This window comes from Loxodonta africana, chromosome 13 (assembly GCF_030014295.1).
Source record: "Loxodonta africana isolate mLoxAfr1 chromosome 13, mLoxAfr1.hap2, whole genome shotgun sequence".
Classification (NCBI taxonomy): Eukaryota; Metazoa; Chordata; class Mammalia; order Proboscidea; family Elephantidae; genus Loxodonta; species Loxodonta africana.
The window spans coordinates 15,495,885-15,515,702 of record NC_087354.1 but is presented as its reverse complement, the minus strand read 5'-3'; the positions used below and the strand labels follow the sequence as shown (position 1 = coordinate 15,515,702).

Genomic DNA, 19,818 nt, shown 5'->3' with positions numbered 1-19,818 from the left:
CTAGTAACTGTTGTGAAAACCAATGAAATACAAATGTGAAAATGGAGCCATGGCTTCTCCAATAACTATTGGAAACTTTCATAAAGGCAGAAACCCTGGTGGCATAGTGGTTAAGAGCTATGATTGCTAACCAAAAGGTCGGCAGTTTGAATCCACCAGGCGCTCCTTGGAAACCCTATGGGGCAGTTCTACTCTGTCCTATAGGGTCGCTATGAGTCAGAATCGACTCCATAGCAATGGGTTTGGTTTTTTTGGTTTCATAAAGGTGGAGTCCTTGAAAGGCATGTTGCTGGAAAAAGACCCCGGCCACATTGGGCGTAGGGAACACAACTGTAAAACTCTGAGATGTTACAAGTCCAGAAAAATTCTGCACTCAGAGCACCTTAGGGGTCTCTTTAAATTCTCACTCCTATTAAGAGAAACGGATATTGGAAATGTAGCCCGGGAAGTGTAGACTGTGCTCCACGTACGTCTGTATAAGGAGGAAAACAGAACTCCGGATAGTCGACTCCCATTCGAAAGAAAACTTTTGTCTCTACGTCAAAACGTTGGCAAATGGATGTGTATTTATGTTTCCAGTTAAAGCACAATATTTAGTACCCATACATGTGTGTGTGTATGTTATGTGTGCATATTATATATAATTCATTATATATGTATATAAAAATTTAAAAAATCAATAAACCTCTAATCTCCATGGCATTGGGTGAGAGGTGTCCTGTAAATGACCGGCATCATAGCAACTCAGCATCTTTCACTTGATAGTGGCTTCTATTTCCACCATTAATGCCAGAACACACGGGTGCCATAGGTGGCAGCCCTTTCCCGGCCCAGCCCGGTTACCCGCGGGCGGGCCGCGCCAGGCCCGGGAGCTGGGCGGCTGCGCGGCGCCCCGGTCAGTCCGGCAGGGGGCGCTGTCCGGCCGCAGTGGCCCGCGCCGGGCCTAGCTCTGATTGGCTGGGGGCCGCGGCCCGCGCCACTCCCGCCCGCCCTGTCCCCTAAGTGCTGCGCGGGCCAGCTCCGGCCCCAGTCTGCGGGACTCCGGGGCGGCGGCGCAGCCGGAGCGGCGCGGCGCGGCGGAGGGGACAAGACCAGGGCAGGAGGGACCGGCCGGCCGCGGAAACCCCGCACCCAGCAAGATGCTGTCCTGGCGGCTGCAGACGCGCCCGGAGAAGGCTGAGCTGCAGGAGCTCAATGCCCGGCTCTACGACTACGTGTGCCGGGTGCGGGAGCTGGAGCGCGAGAACTTGCTCCTGGAAGAGGAGCTGCGCGGCCGGCGCAGACAGGAGGACCTGTGGGCCGAAGGCCAGGTCCGCTTCGCCGAGGAGGCGCGCGCTTTGCGGCAGCAGCTGGACGAGCTGAGCTGGGCCACGGCGCTGGCCGAGGGCGAGCGCGATGCCCTGCGGCGCGAGCTGCGGGAGTTGCAGCAGCTGGGCGCGGAGGAGCGCGCCGCCCGCGGGCGCCTGGACGCGGAGCTGGGCGCGCAGGAGCGCGAGCTGCAGGAGGCGCTGGGCGCGCGCGCCGCCCTCGAGGCGCTGCTAGGCCGGCTGCAGGCGGAGCGCCGCGGCCTCGACGCGGCCCACGACCGCGATGTGCGGGAGCTGCGCTCGCGCGCTGCCGGCCTGACCATGCACTACCGCGCCCGCGCCACCGGCCCCGCCGCGCCCCCGCCGCGCCTGCGGGAGGTGCACGACAGCTACGCGCTGCTGGTGGCCGAGTCATGGCGGGAGACGGTGCAGTTGTACGAGGACGAGGTGCGCGAGCTGGAGGAGGCGCTGCGGCGCGGCCTGGAGAGCCGGCGCGAGGCCGAGGAGGAGACGCGGCTATGCGCCCAGGAGGCGGAGGCGCTGCGCTTTGAGGCGCACGAGCTGGAGCAGCTGCGCGCGCAGCTGGAGGACGAGCTGCTGCGGATGCAAGAGGCTTACGAGCTGCAGGCGGAGGAACGGCAGGTCCGTGCGCGCGGACGGCCGGCTCCCTGTCCAGGCCCGAGCGCCCTGTGCGGAAAGAAGCGGCGGGGTTTCCCGGGCCGCAGTCAGTTAACCTGGGCGGGGCTCGTCCACGGGTGGGGCGGGCCCTGAGGGTACATAAATGGCCTGGGGACCCCGCGCTGCCCTCAGCATCCCCGCACCTCTTCAGCTCTGGAAGAAGAGTGCTATTGGCTGGTCCATCCGGCGGGCCAGTGCCTGTGGCAGGTCCTGGAAGATAGCCACATCCCCCTCATCTTGTCAAGTTGTCAACTTCTTTAGACCTTGACTTGACTAGGCACATTCTGACAAACAACTTGTCAGCTTTAGGTTTTCATTCCATTTCCCGTGCCTTGTAGGCCTCTCTCCCCTCCGTTGCCATCTGGTCGATTCCAACTCATAGCAAACCTGTAGGACAGAGTAGAACTTCATAGAGTTTCCAAGGAGTGACTGGTGGATTCCAACTGCCGACGTTTTGGTTAGCAGCCAAAGCTTGACCACTGCCCCACCAGGGCTCCTTTGTAGGCCTAGTGCACGTAAAAAGCCACTCAGGAAGCCTCTCTGGCTTCCAGAAGTCACTGACCATTTGTTCTCTGATAGGTCCTGGTGTTGGGAGGCAAGCCGTACCTGTAGCCATTCAAAATGGCAGCGGCACTGGCCGTAAGGTTCCCCTGGGGGAAAACAACAGTTTTGTTTTGCCAGAATGATTTTATGGCTGAGGCAGCAGGTGTCAGCAGTGGCCGCCCTGTTGTGGCTGGTATCAGCAGTGGCCGCCCTGTTGTGGCTGGTGTCAGCAGTGGCCGCCCTGTTGTGGCTGGTGTCAGCAGTGGCCGCCCTGTTGTGGCTGGTGTCAGCAGTGGCCGCCCTGTTGTGGCTGGTGTCAGCAGTGGCCGCCCTGTTGTGGCTGGTGTCAGCAGTGGCCGCCCTGTTGTGGCTGGTGTCAGCAGTGGCCGCCCTGTTGTGGCTGGTGTCAGCAGTGGCTGCCTTGTTTGTTGTTGGGTGGGGCAGCAACCATTATGTAGACTAGACCTTAATCAGAGATGTTTTTCTCACAGTAGAATCAAATGTGAGATCTTTGGGTTGTGAAAAATAGGGTGACTGTCACAGGATGGAAACCCTGGTGGCGTAGTGGTTAAGTGCTACGGCTGCTAACCAAAGGGTCGGCAGTTTGAATCTGCCAGGCACTCCTTGGAAACTCTATGGGGCAGTTCTACTCTGTCTTGTAGGGTCGCTATGAGTCAGAATCAACTCGACGGCACTGGGTTTGGTTTTTTTGGTTTTGTCTCAGGATGGGAGCCCTGGTGGCACAGTGGTTAAGTACTCGGCTGCTAATGAAGGGGCTGTGGTTTGAACTCACCAGCCACTCCGCAGACAAAGATTACAGCTTTGGAAACCTTGCAGGGTAGTTTACTCTTCCCTGTAGGGTCTCTGTGAGTAATCAGCTCCACACAGTGGGTGGATTTTGATCGCAGGATGTTATTACAAGTGCAGAATGGTATAAACAGTTATTATTTCAGAGAAAGAGATCTTCTGATCCAACAGGAGACACCTGCACTTCTTCACTGTTTCTATGTCAGTCCAGCCCTAGTGTCTGGCCCTGGTCCTGTCCGGCCTCAGCCAGAACTGGAGATATTCCCCAATCACAATGTTAGTGGTTCTGGGGCACTCCAGTTTGAAATATCATCCACACAACTTCAGAAATCTTTTAAGAAAGCAGTGTGCAGGTAAAAGTTTATGATGGAGTGATTTTGTGCTTTCTAAAACAGAAGAAAAGGAAGTGTGGCAGTTGTGGCGTGGTGACTGGTTATGTGACCATAAAAAAAAGACTCTTAGCAACCCTATGGGACAGAGTAGAACTGCCCCATAGAGCTTCCAGGGAGCGCCTGGTGAATTGAACTGCCAACCTTTCGATTAACAGACGTAGTTCTTAACCATTATGCCACCAGGGTTTCTGGTTACAGGTGTCCACAAATAATCGGCAAATACTTATTGATCATCCCTGGGTCCCTAGCACTGTGCTGGGGTTTCAGTATCAAAGAGCTGGAGTCTGGATGGGAAATCTGTAAAGTAACACAGTACTAAATTGTTTAGAATTTTACCTTTTGGAGTGTGGATTTTGTTTGGCCTCCACCTCATAATTTTGGAAATCCTTCTCCCTGGCTTTACCTAGGTGGGGCCAGGACGGGCTGGCCTCAGTGTGGGCTGATTCCAGAGCATGCCCTAGACTGCACAGCGCAATGATGGTCAGCTTGTGTAGGACCACATGCTTCCTGTTGAGGTTAATAACTGTCTTTACTGCAGGGTTTCGTGGAGCCTTTACCAGTGGGTATTGTGAGTGCCTGCCAGACTTATTGTCCACTGAACCCTTATTTAGGGAACCCCTACTACCACCTCTAGGACCAGTGTGGACTTGGAAAATGTTTCCTTGAAACTTGTTGGGTGGACTAAATTCTCACTGTTCATTTAGAGGAGCAACTCTTGGAGCTCATTTCAGACCATGAAGCTAAATTAGTCTTCTGGGGTTCCATGTTCTTTTAAAATGCTTTCCCCAAGGTTGCAGCGTGACCCAGGACCCCGCCTTCAGCTTCCTGGCCAGTGATACCTCTTCTCTTATTAGACTTTGCTAAAGCAAGGACAGTGTCAATAAGAACTTGAATTTTTTTTTTTATGGTTCTAATTTGTGGAGGTTTTATAGCACTAAATGTTACCAATTATTTATCCATATCCTCAATCTTTCCCCAAACCAAAACCAAACCCACTGCCAACAAGTCGATTCTGACTCATAGCGACCCTGTAGGACAGAGTAGAACTGCCCCATAGAGTTTCCAAGGACTGCCTGGCAGATTTGAACTGCCAGCCTCTTGGTTAGCAGCTGTAGCCCTTAACCACTACGCCACCAGGGTTTCCAATCTTTCCCCAGTTAGTCTAAAACAACCACATTTCAAATTGCCTCCCAAAAGATTCAACACTAAGCATTAGTTAAAAAAAAAAACAAAAAACTTGTGAAAATGCTAGTTATTATGTAAAAGAGCAAGTACTGATGATTGAGCACCAAGCTCCTAATTTTTTAAAAATTCTATAAGAGTTCGCTCTAGGGAGACTGAAGACACTGTAAATAACTAATAGGTTGTGATAAATACTTAACTAAAAATTAGCTTTTGATAAGTGCTTCTTATGTGCCAGGCACCACAGGGGCCGAGCCCTTTACTGGACACATAGGTACTCATTCTCAGTCCTCATACCAATCTTATGAGGTAGGTATTAATGTTAACCCCATTTTACAGATGATGAAGCTGAGGCACATAGGCCACCCAGTTAGTAAGCGGCCAAGCCAGGGTTCAACTTTGCTTTGATGGAATCGTGATAATTGGTCTTCCTAAAGGCTAGACCAGAGGTGCCCCCATTAACCTAAGATGCCTTCACAACCTTCGCGCTGGCTGTTTGCCCAGTAGTGTTAGGGTTCAGTCTCTTCCATGTACTTTCTTCTGTGTTCCAAGCGGTGTGATGGGAACCTCCCTGTCCTGGAGGTGAGAGTCTGGAGCTGGATCCAGTGGAGGGTGGGCCCCCACGTCCGGTGCCCAGTGTCTCAGATTTCTGCCCCTTCTATAGCTTGAGCGGGGAAGATGCTCACTTGGACTTTTCCTGCGAAAAGCCCTTCCCAGAGGGCCTGCATGCCTTCTCCCTATTAGGTGAGATTCCCTGGTCTGCTCCAAGCAGGTTTGCCAGAGAAGGATTCACTGGACTGACACCCACATTCCCGGCATTTTATGTGTGGCTTGGATCACCTGAAGCCTGAGTGACACACCCTGTCTCCTGGTCCCCAGCCTAAGAAGTTTTTGAGACGTTCGTGATTCATGCCAGCCTTACCCTATCAACACTGAGATTTTTGCTTGTGAAAGTGAGCACTTCACCACTGAGGCAGACTTTCTGAAAGGCTTCCCAGCGCCCCAAACATGATTGACTGAGAACTGTCTTGATTGGAATGGGGAATGGGACCAGCCATGTGGCTAAGAGCCAGCGCTCTGCCAGCTGCCCTGCCTGGGCCTGGATTCTGTCTCTGTTGCCTCCTGTGTCTCAGTTTCCCCATTTGTAAAATAGGAGTCCTGAAAGCAGCTTACGGGGCACGTGCATTCAGTTCGTTTATTTACCGAACAAGTCTTGTGTACTTAGTATGTGCCACGCTCTGTCTTGGTTATCTGTCCCCCAAGGGCCAGGGATACAGCAGTGAAAAAGACAAAACCACACAGAGAAAATGTCATGACTTCAAAGGTCTTGAGATGGGAGCAGTGTGCTGTGTTCAGGGAACATCCTGGCGGCAGAGTGGCTGGAGCAGAGTGCGCTAGGGGGAGAGCGGCTGCTGTATGACTGAGGCTGAACTTCACTCTGAGGAAATGGGAAACCGCCAAGGGTTCTGAGCAGGAGAGAGTAGAGATCTATTTCTGAACAGAATCACCCCAGCTGCTCTGGTGAAGATAGACTGTGGGGCAAGGGTGGTATCGGGGAGGCCTTTTCAGGAGACTGTTGAAATCCCTGGAGAGTGCAAACATTTAATGCGCTCAGCTGCTAACCAAAAGGTTGGAGGTTCAAGTCCACCAACAGGTACCTTGGAGAAAGGCCTGGAGATCTACTTCCAAAAATTCAACCACTGAAAACCCTCTAGAGCGCAATTCTACTCTGACCCACACAATGTCTCTGTGAGTAGGAATCTGCCTGATGGCAGCTGGGGTATTTTATTTTAACTGCAATAATCAAGGCAGGAGGTACTGGGGGCTTGAACCAGGGCAGCAGTGAAGCAGAAGACGGGTTCTCTTTTAAAGCTAAGGCCCACAGGATTTGTGGATGGATTGCTTGTGGCTGTGTAACAGAAAACCAAACCTGTTCCTGTCGAGTTGATTCCCACTCATAGCGACCCTATAGGACGGATAGAGCTGCCCCATAGGGTTTCCAAGGAGTGGCTGGTGGGTTAGAACTGCTGACCTTTTGGTTAGCAGCCGAGCTCTTAACCACTACGCCATGTGGCTATGTAAGAGTGGGAGGAGGCAAGATTGATTCCAGGGCTGGGAGAAGGGAGGTATTCTTCACTGAAGGGAGTCAGGCTCAGGAGGGAGATCCGAGTTCAGTTTGCACAAGTTTGGTTTAAAATGCCTCTTAGATACCCACTGTCATCAATTGGAAGGTATAATCATGAGTCTGGAGTTCAGGGACTCCACCTGGGCCAGAGATATAAATACTTAGAACTCTATTAGTCCTTCTTAATATTAATACATTTAGTTTTTGTGTCTAAATGAGGTTATCCCAGTATTGACATTCCCTTTGAGGTCTAACAAGATTGAAGTGGCTGTACCATTTACAAGCTCTTCCTGTCGAGGCTGTGTGACTCGCTCAACAGGGGCGACTCAGTTGGTTAGGAGAAAGCTAGTCCTCTGAATGCTAACTAACGGCAGCGTGCTTCCCCTAGTATGCACCCAGGTTTCGTCATCCCTGGAGGGAACCCAAATGTTTTCTAAATAGCAGCTAAAAAAGGTGACCTCTCTCCCAAGCTTTTACAGCATTAGGGCTATTGCTTCTACTTGGGTTAAAATTAGCTGTCCTTTATCTGGTGGCTGCAGTGCCCCGGCCCGGCCCACAGCTTGAAAGCTCCTGGCAACGCAGAGCCCAAATCTGAAGCTCTGTTGAAAGCGTTTCCAGCAGGATTGGTAATGATTTCTGTGGAGACAGTTGGGAGCCAGTAAGTCTCATGTTCCTACTTCCAAAAGTGAATTAATTTTCCTTTGACAGTTTAGGGAGAGTTGAGTCACATGGAAATGTGGTTGGAATTTATACTTATTTCAACTTAAACACAGTTGGATTTTCCTCCTCGTATTTTGTGGGGTCCAGAACCATTTTGTGCCCTCCTGGAGGAGAAAAAATCTTCACACAGACCTTGGCATGGCTGGGAAACGCTGAACTGCTTAGGAGGTTTTTGACTCTGGTGGTTGGAGATTTGAGTTAATCTCAGTCCAGTTTAACACCACTTGAACTTCTTTGTAAAGAAAAAATTACTATAAATTCTTAGGTTTTAATGTGTTGGTCAGAGCCCATGCAGTAGAAAGGAGTGATGTACATATGACAACGGCACGTTTTATGTTGTGATCTTGTCCCTGAATTTATATTCCCTCTAAAACAGGGGAAACGTAGGTTCTTCACACTGAGACTTAACTATAGACTGTGAGAATGTCAACTAAATTCTGGCAGCTCTGTCACTTACATCACGGCTCCACGAACGTTGCGCTTTAGTGACCTCTTTATCGACTCGACGGCACTGGGTGGGTTATCTATGGGTGGAGCCTTGGTGGCACAGTGGTTAAGAGCTTGGCTGCTAACCAAAAGGTTGGCAGTTTGAATCCACCAGCCACTCTTTGGAAACCCTATGGGGCAGTTTTCCTCTGTCCTATAGTATTGCTGTGAGTTGGAATCGACTTGATGGCAGTGGGTTTATGGGTTTTATCTACGGATAATGCCAGATTTGGGGTCTGTTAACACATGGGACATATGCCACCAGTACTTAAATTTACTCCTTTGGTTTAAAAGCTCAGTAGTTTTGTTTTTTTGTGTTTAGCATACGTTTATACAAAGTGTGCCTAACAATTATTAGCTCAGAAATAGACTGTTATGAGAAGCAAAACTACTTCCACGCAGATCATTTTTCTAGTGTTAGGTCCAGTGCTTGGAACACTGTGAAATCTTGGTTAAGTGCATTCCTCGGTTTGACAACATTCCATATTTATTATGGAACTCCAGCTCCTTGCCAGGCGCCTCTGGCAGAGAACAGGAGGAATGAAGATAGTCCCTCTCCTAATTGATTTACAATTTTTGAGTTCTTAAAAAGATAAATATTTAAAAGGGCATCCTAGTTTAGTTAATTGTGTTCAGAAATGCTATTTTCCGTTAAAAATCAGAAGTTACAGTATGCAGACTTACTCCAATGTTTAAATATTTGCCCTTTGATTATTTCTTGGGGTACTGGCTAACAGGAAGAAAATGCAAAAATGCTACAAATGAAGCCAATGTGGTTATTAATTAAAGGATATTGCCAGTTTAAAATGATTAAACCTTGAGGAGGGTAATATCTTGATCATTTTGTTATAAATTCAATTCACCCAATATGTATTGTGTAACTTGTGTGTGGAAGGCACTATACTAGAGGCTGGGATGCAAAAGCATTGGGACTCTTGCTCTCCGGAGTCCTCCCAGCCTGGGAGAGGGGAGGACAGGTGATTGACCCAGATGTCCTGAATGGAATGGTGGTAATGGCTATGATGGCGACCTGAACAAGCACTGAAGGACAGTTACTAACTACAGTGCACAAGTATACTAAAAAAGGAAGTTCATCTGTGGGTCTGACTTTTCACATTTTAAGTTCAGAATATGTTGCTGCTGTTAGTTGCCATTGAGTCAACCATGATTCTTGGAGACGCCATGGACACGTGTGAGACATTGCCCAGTCCTGTGCCGTCTTCACCATCATGGTATGATTGAGTCTGTTGTTGTGGCCACTGTGTATTTTGAGTGCCTTCCCACCCAGGAGCCCTGGTGGTACAGGGGTTAAGAGCTTGGCTGCTAACCAGAAGGTGGGGAGTTAGAATCCACCAGCTGTTCCTTGGAAACCCTTTGGGGCAGTTCTACTCTGTCCTGTAGGGTCACTATAAGTTGGAATTGACTCGATGGCAATGGGTCTGGTTTGGCTTTGGTTTTCCAACCTAGAGGGCTCATCTTCCAGCACTGTATCAGACAAAACATTCTATTGTGATCCATAAGATTTCATTGCCTGATTTTTGGAAGTAGATTGCCAGGCCTTTTTTCCTAGCCTGTGTTAGTCTGGAAGCTCTGCTGAAACCTGTCCACCATGAGTGACTCTGCTGGTATTTGAATACCTGTGGCATAGCTCCCAGCATCCTAGCAACATGCAAACCAACACAGTATGAGAAACTGACAGATGGGTGGTAGCAGAATATATTACTGTCTCATTAATGTAGCTTTTCTCTCCAGATGATTTTTAAGTAACTTAGAAAAAGTGAAACGAAGAGAAGAACTTTATATCTGCTTACCTGCTTATTATGGGGAGAAATCATGAGCTTGGGGGAAGTTCTGTTTCAAATCCAAGTGGAGTGCTGTTTTAAATATTGTAAAAGCCTCCACTCTGTAGTATGATTTTCAGTAGTATCTTAGTTGACCAGTTTGGTGTATTGGCCTTCCTAAGTAGACTGATGTCTGAGCTGCAGAGATGACTTTGAAAAACTCCTAAGCATTCATTATTGTTAGTGAGTAAGAACAGAGAAGCCAGTGTCCTATCAAAATCTTCCATATGGGATAAAAAATAACTTTCTCTGTGGAAAAGTGTGTTAGTCATCTAGTGCTGCTGTAACAGAAATACTACAAGTGGATGGCTTTAACAAAGAGAAGTTTATTTTCTCATGGTAAAGTAGGCTAAAAGTCCAAATTCAGGGTGTCAGCTCCAGGCGAAGCCTTCCTCTCTCTGTTGGCCTTCTCATCAGTCTTCCCCCAGGCTAGGTGCTTCTCTGCACAGGGACCCCGGGTCCAAAGGATGAACTCTGCTCCCTGCACTGCTTTCTTGGTGGTATCACGTCCCCTGTCTCTCTGCTGGCTTCTTTCTTTTGTATCTCAACAGACTGCCTCAAAACACAATCCAATCTTGTAGATTGAGTCCTGCCTCAGGAACACAACTGCCACCCATCCTTCCTCATTAACATCATAGAGACAGGATTTACAACATATGGGAAAATCACAGTACTGGGAATCATGGCCCAGCCAAATTGAAACACATTTTTGGGGGGACATAATTCAATCCATGACAAAGAAATACAAATCTTTGCAAATAGCTGTGTCTTTAATTAGCCTGGAGAGTTTTAATCTCCTTTTATGTCCTGAATTGTGAGTACCCTGAGTTTGACTCAGCAAAGCCCCGCTTCTCGGACGAAAGCCCCCTTCTTGGCTCTAACGCCCCTCTTTTCTCTTTAGAGAGTGATTGACTGCTTGGAGGATGAGAAGGCAGCCCTTGCCTTGGCCATGACCGACCGGCTGCGGGACTATCAGGAGCTCGTGCAGGTGAAGACCAGCCTCAGCCTGGAGGTGGCAACCTATCGGTAAGGATCTGGGCCTGGTCCTCCTTGATGGAGTCAGCTGTGCAGAATCACTGCAGCCTCTGCGGAGCCTCCGCGGCTTTGCAACAAGCAGAAAGCAGCCCTTGGCATGGCCCCGTGAGGAGTTCAGGGCAGAGGAGGTGGAGGCGCAGGGGCTCATTCAGATCGCTGGGCAGGTTTCTCCAGTGATGGGAATAGCTAAGCCCAATACCCTTGCCTAGTGTTTGCCATGCCCTGGGCAGTGTTTAAGAGCTTTACAGATGCCAGCTTGCTGAATCCTAGGTATTAGTACTACGTTTACAGATGAGCAGACTTCACTCACAGAAGTTACGGATCTAGAAAGTCAAAGAGCCGGGATTCGAACCTGGAGGGTGACTCCATCTGCCTCTCACACTGTTGCATTACATCCCAGAGCTCTGACTCTGCCATGCGGCCACTGGTTTGGCTTTGAAGGATTGGATCCCTGCCAAAGATTAGCATGGCACTTTAGGGCAGCTGATTCTGTTTATCAAGCTGTCAATTCAAATTCAGGGTAACCATCCCAGATGAAAAGGCAAAAGGCCCTCAAAGGGGCTGGGGGCTGGGCGGGGCAGGGAACACAGTCCGGTGCCCCTGGGTGGCCTGTGAGTCAGCAGAGTGGACTCCCTCTTCGTGTGACCCCTTCCCTCCCGCCGTGGGTTGTAAGTGGACTTTGGTGGAGGTGGTGCTGTACTTCTGGCAGCTTTCATGCTCTGTGAGCACTGTAGGGGCCCAAATCTCAGAGACTTACTTACAATGGAAGGGATTTGAGAAACCTCCCCCCGCCAGGTTCCCCACTTGTAAGAATGATGCCAACAGCCAACATTATGGAGGCCTGACTGCCAGCTGGGCATGTGGCTAAGCTCTTGCAGCTGTTCAGTGCTCACAGGAACCTCCTGCAATGGCTGCCACTCACGGTTTCTACAGAAGAGGGGTGTGGGCCTAGAGGTGAGCTCCTGGCTGGTGAGGGGCAGAGCCAGGCATGTGTGGCTCCAGACCTGTGCTTTACCCTCCAAACCATGTCAGGTAGACTCGATACCCCTTCCCTCCCAGGGTTGTTGTGAGCATAAATGGAACATAGGTGTAAACAAGCTTTGCTTTCAACCGCACCATCATTAATAGATGGGAGAGTTAAACCTGGAGAGGGTCAGAAGGGGCAGAGCAGGGACAGAGCCCGGGGTCTAGTTGAGCACTCCCTGTAGGCTGCCTCTGAAATCTTCTGATCCTGATTTTGCACTAAGAGAATCAAAGTGTCCATTAAAGGACAGAGTATCTGACCGGGAGTCACTCACGGTCCACATTGCAGCCCTTGGCCAGCCCTGCCATTACTGTCTGGGAGACCTGCGTCACCAAGCTCTCGGCAGTGCCCTCATCGCCATCAGTAGAGAGAGCAGATGATTAGGGTGAGGCCTGTTGGGGGCACAGCAGTCCTTGGAGAAGCCCCCTGCTGAGTTGAGGGGTGGTCCTAGGGCCAAACTGGTGAGACCTTGTTGGGCCTCCCTTCTGAGAGCTGTGCTGTAGCTGTGTCCTGCTGGGTAACTGGCTGTCAGAGCTCAGAGAGAGAGCAGGGGAGGCGCTGGCCGGCCTGTCCTTCTCAAGGTCTAGCATGCTCCTGGGAACCCTCATGGTGTGAACAATTGAAAAAGTAGATTGGTACAATATGCAAACACATCCGGAATAGGATGGTCTAAACTTTATTAATAAGGGATATTTAATAAACCATCAGGCTTTATTTCGGGAAGGGTTTAATCAGGATTTTTTTCAGTTGCAAGTGACAGAAACCTTTCTCAGAGTGGCTTAAGCCCAAAAGGAACTTAATACTCTTGTAACGGAAAAGTCCTTAGTTTCAGGACTATTGGCCCAGTGCCTGAATGAGGCATCTGTCCCTGCTTTCTCTGGTCCCTTTCTTCCTGGTTCTTTTCACCCCGTGTCAGGATGGCTCCCAAGTATCTCTAGGTTTATGCCCTTCTCAGCCTCATTCCCCCAGGGGAAGCGGGGGTTGAGGGGGGAGGGCTCTTTCTCAACAGTTCCCACAAAACTCCTGGCTCAGCTCTCTTGGCTCTATTGGGCTGTGTGGCCAAGCCTGAGCTGTCCCCAGCCAGAGGCATGGGGTGTGGTGGAGCATGGATGGGGTCGTGAGTGAGCCCTGTGGGCTGAGAGGCACCGCAGTCAGGCCCGGTTGCAGGGCGGGTGCAGGGCAGGCGCAGGAAACGCTGTCTGGGTGCATGTTTTGTCATTTCTGGTGCAGTGTGCATCTTCCGAGCGCAGCAGTTAGATTTTCCCATTTCCTTTGTTTAATAGTTCCCTGGGCTGGAATCCAGAGATGTTTATCTTGTGCTTTGTTGCTCTGGCCTGTTGAGCCCTTTCTGTCCCTCTTTGTCCTGCACTCTGTTCTCTGTTGGAAAAAAGCAGAGAGCTCACAGGCTGACAAATTGCCTGAGGGCCTGGGGCCTGCTTGGGGGTGGGGGGTGGGGTATTCACAGCCCTACCAGCCTGGCTGTTTTTAAGAGCATTCACCGTGAGCAACTTTGTCCACCATCAGCAGTCTGACCATCGGCAAAGACAGAGTTTATTGCTTGTCTTTTGCTGACATTTCACTGTAATTTATGGATTGACTTGGCCATCTCACTGGAATTTCGAAACCATCCGTACTTTAGGGAAATTAATGATTTAGGTCTTTCTACTGTCCAAATTTGCCTGGGGAACATCAGAGTCTGGCCCAGGAGCCCAGCTGGGGAGCCTGATATGCCCCCAGCTCAGCCTGGCTGTAGATCACCGACCGCAGTGAGCCGATTTGCTGGAATCCTCCCCAGCACGCAGGGTGGAGTCAAGGAGATGCCCACAGATATAAAAGGCGGCTGAACTAGAACCCATTTCTTTGCAATGGCATCTTCAGTACCTGGCATTTTATCACTGATGAGTGTCCTGAAAATGAGCCTTCTTATCACTTGTTGCTGTCCACTCTATTCTGACTCATGGCGACCTCATGGTGCAGGGTAGAACAACATAGCCCATAAGGCTATGGACTTTTGGAAGCAGATTGCGAGGCCTGGCTTCAAGATACCTCTGGGAGGGTTTGAAGCACCAAGTTGTTGGGTAGTAGTTGAGTGCTTGACCATTTGTACCACCTAGGGACTCACGTTATCACTTATGGGACTCCTTTTCCATTTTCTGCACTGCTGCTCAGATTCTGAGAATAGCTGTGAACACATTTGTGTCAGGGCTGTTTGCCGTCATGGCCTTTGCTCCTTCACCAGTGCCCGTTTGGTCTTTACAAACCTTGACCCACAGTCTGAGAAAGTTGACCTTCCTCCTCCCTGTCTTACAGAGGGCAGCAGGGACACGTCACCTCCCCATGGGGGCCACAGCCCACAGGCCTGTGCAGGGTGTTCCCCTCTAGCCCTGTCTAGAGGGTTGACAGTGGCTGATACTGCAGCTTGAATGGCTTCTCCTGCCTGATTTGCCCACGTTTTCCCTGCGGTGGCTGTTTCCCCAAAATGACTCAGGTGAAGGTCATCATCTCGCTCATCATCTGGCTTAATGTTTTCTATGTGAGAGAAGGAACTCTGGTTCGTCAAAGCAGACCCACATAGCTGGAACTCATCAGCTGTGCTTAGGGCATCTCTCGAGTGTCACAAACACCTCTAAACCCCAATACTTAGCCCTTCCTTGTAACTTTTGTGGTGAAGGAGAAACATTCAAAAAATAATAAGAAAGTGTAAAACAAGCCTCAGAGAGTCCAAGACTTGAGGTTTTCCTCAAACCAAGTTGGCCAGTTCATGGTTCATGGTCAGGAAGGAGGTAATGCCTAGACAGCTGGTGCTGTTTCCAGAAAGCCTGGTCTTGGACCCAGAAACTCCACTTCTAGAGATATACCCCAAAAACTTGAAAGCAGGAACTCAAACATATACTTGTACACCAATGTTTATTGAAGTATTATTCACAATAGCCAAAAGGTAGAAACAACCTGAATGCCCATCACCAGAAGAATGCATAAACAAAATATGGTACATATATATCAAAAAAACAAAACCAATTTCTCCGGAGTTGATTTTGACTTGTATCAACCCCATATGTGTCAGAGTAGAACTGTGCTCCATACAGTTTTCCGTGGCTGATTTTTCAGACATAGATTGCCAATCCTTTCTTCCCAGGCATCTTCGGGTGGACTTGAACTGCCAACCTTTCAGTTAGCAACTGAGTGCTTAACTGTTTGTGTCACTGAGAAACTCCGTACAATGGGATGTTACTCAGCCATAAAGAGAAATGAAGTCCTGATACGTGCTATGACACGGACGAACCTTGAAACCATGATGCTGGGTGAAATGAGTCAGGCACAAAAGGACAAATATTGTATGATCCCACATGTATGAGATATCTAGAATAGGCAAATGTATAGATAGAAAAGTTTAATCGTGGTTACCAGGGGTTGGGGGAGGGGGGAAGAATGGGGTGTTAAAAAAAGAAAGAAAGAAAGAAGACAAGCCGGTCTTGTGGACTGCTGTTTAATGTGAGCGTGAGAACTTGGAGGGCAACAGGCAGGCAGCAGCTCTGCAGGTAGCTGGGCTTGGGGCTGTGGATACTGAGAGCAGAGAAAAGCCCTGGTCCTCTGGAGATGTGCCCCATCTGTGGAGGAAACAGCCCTGGCTGTGCCTTGTCTGTCCCCATGTCCCCAGTGCAGACGTCTGGCCCTAACCTGTTCTCGGGCTAGGGACCCTCAACTTCTGATGACATAATCACAATGTATGTTTCTGGAGTGCAAGTGAGGCCAAGTGGTTGGAGTGGAGATGCTCAAAAACAGGCTAGGGCGTGGAGAACTTAAAGAGCACTGGCCCTGGGAGATTCTGGTTTAATTGGTGAAGGGCAGGGCCAGCCTCCCCAGGGTAGAGAACCTATGGTCGGGCCCTGCTGCTTACAGGGTGCCTGGACCCTCACCCTTGGCCGCCCCAGGCATTGCAGGCTTGCTGGGAATGCAGAATCTCGGACCACCCCAAACCTGCCGAGTCAAAGTCTGCATTTCAGCGAGATTTCTGTACACGTTACTGTTTGCACAGCTGCCCACAGGCATCCATGTAAGTGATAAGCCTAACCACAGCATCCTGGAGGAGGAGACAAAGGAGGGACAGGTGGAGAAGAGAGGAAAACGCGGACCATGATGAAAGTTTACCTTGGGCCCCACACCTAAGTCTTGTCTGTTTGCAGATGGTGTGGCTGTCCTCACAGGGCCACACTGGACCTGCTTGCGGTCACAGAACCCTGTGGTGCCAGCTGGACAGACCACACTTCGCAGTCAGTAGAGATTTGGATTGGACAGAATTGAAGCTTTGAATGCCACGGATGGGCAACGCAACTCAGGCCTTTAAATCTCATTTTGCTAACTCACGTCAAAACGCCTGTCAAGGTTTTCCCAACATATCATCAAAAATGTTAAACATAAGTTGAAAGAATTGTCTAATAAACTCCCATATACCCACATCTCGATTTGCCAATTAACATTTTACTAAATTATCTTTATGTCATGACTGTCCACCTATCTGTCCTTTTATTCACTATCATATGTTTTGGATGTATTTCATCTCTGACAATTAATGAATAATAATCCATGATACATGATTTACCTAGCAGCCGCCCCCACCCCCCTGTGCCAGGTGCTTTGTAAACAGTATCTCCAATTTTTTAACTTTACCAAAGAGGCATATTTTATGTGTAATGAAGGTCCAATGAGGTTGTTACTTAAAAATTTCCAAAGCCAATAAGTAAAGAGCCTGAGATTTGAACCTAGGCCTAAAAGCAGAGCCTCCCCTCTGAGCCCTGTGACTGTGCAGATAACAGAAAGGTGCTGGTATACTAGGATGCTGTAGGCAGAGGATGGTGAAGACCTGGCCCCTGTCCTCTGTTCTAGGACACTGGTGAAGTTCTGGGTGCTGTGAGAGGCTGATGAGGCATGTAGGGAAGGCTTCCTCCAGGAGGCGGTCCTTGAATCTTAGAAGGGAAGCCAGGAACAGACCACTGCATGGAAGGGTTTCCAGACAGAGGGACTACGCTGGGAGAGGACCCAGGACTGGGCTCACATGGTTTGAGGCCACTTCCCTGGGTGGCTTGGTTTTGGGGGCTTGTCTTGGAGGGCCATGTGTGATTGACGGGTAGGAGCCAAGCCTTCGAGCCATGAGATTGTGTGTGAGTTGAGGCTGTACCCTCCTGCTGCTCCAGGGACACTCAGGATCCAAGGTGTGTGCTGGGCTCAGAGGGGAACTCAAAGATATACCCGTCATGGCCTTGGTGTCGAGGAACGGAGTCTGTAGATAAGGTAGTATGGATCTAAGTAACCTCCTAAAAAAAAAAAAATTTTTTTTTGTTTTTTACCTCCTACACCATAAAAAAAAAAAAAAAACCATAGGAAACAAGAAATGCCACAAAAGAAGCGTGAGTTAAATATTTCTGGAGGTGAGAAGGGAGTTGTATGGATCTGGGAAGGCTTCAAGGGGGAGGTGAGAGTTGATCTGGGTCTTGGAGGATGGGGGAGATTTGAACAGACAACTAGGAGAGTGGGATGGAAAGAAGAGAGGAACATGGGAGAGGAACAGGATACGTTTAGGTAAAAAGTCAAGCAAGATGTTAAAATAATGGTTCAATGCAACTGTAGAACGCACGTGTCCTGGAAATACTGCAAATGGTTCAGTGCTGTGCAAAAGGCTCAGTTCAAGATGGTCCTGAAAGCCCAGAGAAGGCACAGGGTCCCAGGACGAGGGGATTGGGAAGATTTTCAGAGCAGGTGGGGATTTGGCTGGGCCCTGAGGGAATGGTGCTGCGGAGTGGGGAAAGAGGGTTTGGGCTGGGAGAAAAGGATCACGGAGGAGCTGAAGGTGGGTGAGTTGGAAAGACGGAAGGTGCAGGGTCTTCTTTCTAGGACAGAGGGTGAGTGGAAGTGTGGGAAGGAGGCGGGTTGCAGGGACCTTGAAGGCCAGGTGGCTGAGGTTGGACTTTATGTGGCAGACAGGCGGTAGGCCCGGGGTCAGCACCATGGGGTGGCAGGCAGAGTGGAGGTGGGACTGGGTGCTGAGGGTAAGGAGGGAACAGGGAGGCTCTCAGAGCTCTCTACAATGGCTGGAGAAGCAGGTACCTGTGGGAGCCTTGCGCTGATGTCGGGTGGTGAGGCAGGAGCCTAGCGACACCTGTGACAGGTATGATGCTCCTCACATGCTGTCACAGACGCCACTGCCCAGCACAGGGCCCATGCCAGGAAATGGACAAACAAAAAAACAAACCAGTTGCTGCTGAATCGATTCTGAGTCATGGCGACCCGTGGGAGGCGCAAATGGTAAAGGCTCTCGGCTGCTAACCCAGGGGTGCCTGGAAGAAAGGGCTGGTGATCTCCTTCTGAAAATCAGCCACTGAAAACCCTGTGGAGCACAGTCTGCTCTGACACATGAGGTCACCGCTCCATGATATAGGTGCTTACTGAGCATCAGTTGACCACCCGAAGATGGAGAGAACCCACAGCGCCCCAAACAGCTCACTGCTAACATGAAGTGGTAAGAACCTGTCCTGCCCAGGAAGATTTGCGGATTTGCTCCAAAGGCTGTAGATTGAGAACTTTTAGGAACATAGTTGGAAAATAACATCCCTCCCCAACCAAAAAAAAAGAACAGTACCCAGTCATCAGCGAGCTGTAAGCTGTTAGAAAATATACCGAGAGAAAGAGAAAAAAAAGACATCGTTCCAAATTGAAACAAAACATGCAGAAATTCTCAGGAATACACTTGGTGCAGAAAACCACAAAACTTGCCTGAGAGATGTAAAAAAACTGCATGTGAAAATGGAGAGGCTCATCCTGGATTTCTGGATTGAAAGACAGACAACGTAACCCCCATCAAAATTCAGAAAGAGTTTTTTTTTTTTTTCTTTTATTTTTTATGGGGCGGAGGATATAATGATTGTTCTAACATTTCACCTGAAAAAATCAAAAGTAGAGACAAAGAGATTTTTGAAAGGAGGCGGTCTTGCCCAGACAGATAGGAAAATGTAGTGCAGAGATTTCCTGCCTAGTCTTTAAAGCCGACGCCCTTTTAAAGGGTTAAATTAGAAGCAATCAAAAAACCTCATCTGGTGCCTGTGCAGGAGAGGGACACAGGAAGCTTTCCGTTTTCTCTTTCTCATTTCAGGGAGCAGACTCGGCACTTTTTCACTGAGGAAGATATGGTTAACTCCCTAGTCTAGATTTAGACTGCTAATGAAGTGATACGGATACCTCCTAACGTTTATAGTTTCATAATGATATGTCTAGTTGCCCCTTTATATTTTAGGCCACCCATATCTGTATCATATGCATGTGAAAGCTGGACCATGAACAGGGACGACCAAAGAAGATTTGATGCGTTTGAATTATGGCATTGGCAAAGGATATTGAATATACCGTGGACTGCCAGAAGACAAACAAATCTGTTTTGGAAGAAGTATAGGCAGAATGCTCCTTAGAAGTGAGGGTGGTGAGACCTTGTCTCATGTACTTTGGACATGCTACCAGGAGGGACCAGTCCCTGGAGAAAGACGTCATGCTTGGTAAAGTAGAGGGTCAGTGACAAAGAGGAAGGCCTTAATGAGATGGACCGACACGGGGGCTGCAACGATGGGCTAAAACAGCAAGGATTGTGAGGATGGCGCAGGACTGGGCAGCGTTTTGTTCTGTTGTATATAGG

The 19,818-nt window shown here is 49.4% G+C and overlaps 1 protein-coding gene across 2 annotated transcripts in view; it reads left to right on the top strand.

The window, feature by feature from the left end:
• Nucleotides 1-1,112: 1,112 nt before the first annotated feature.
• SYNM (synemin) overlaps nt 1,113-19,818 on the top strand; it is a 33,074-nt gene continuing 14,368 nt past the window's right edge. For both annotated transcript variants that reach the window (XM_064267067.1, XM_064267066.1), the window contains exons 1-2: nt 1,113-1,949; nt 10,983-11,107. In XM_064267067.1, coding sequence (XP_064123137.1) covers nt 1,140-1,949; nt 10,983-11,107 — 935 coding nt within the window. In that variant the 5' untranslated portion in view covers nt 1,113-1,139. The remainder of the gene's footprint in view (nt 1,950-10,982; nt 11,108-19,818) is intronic.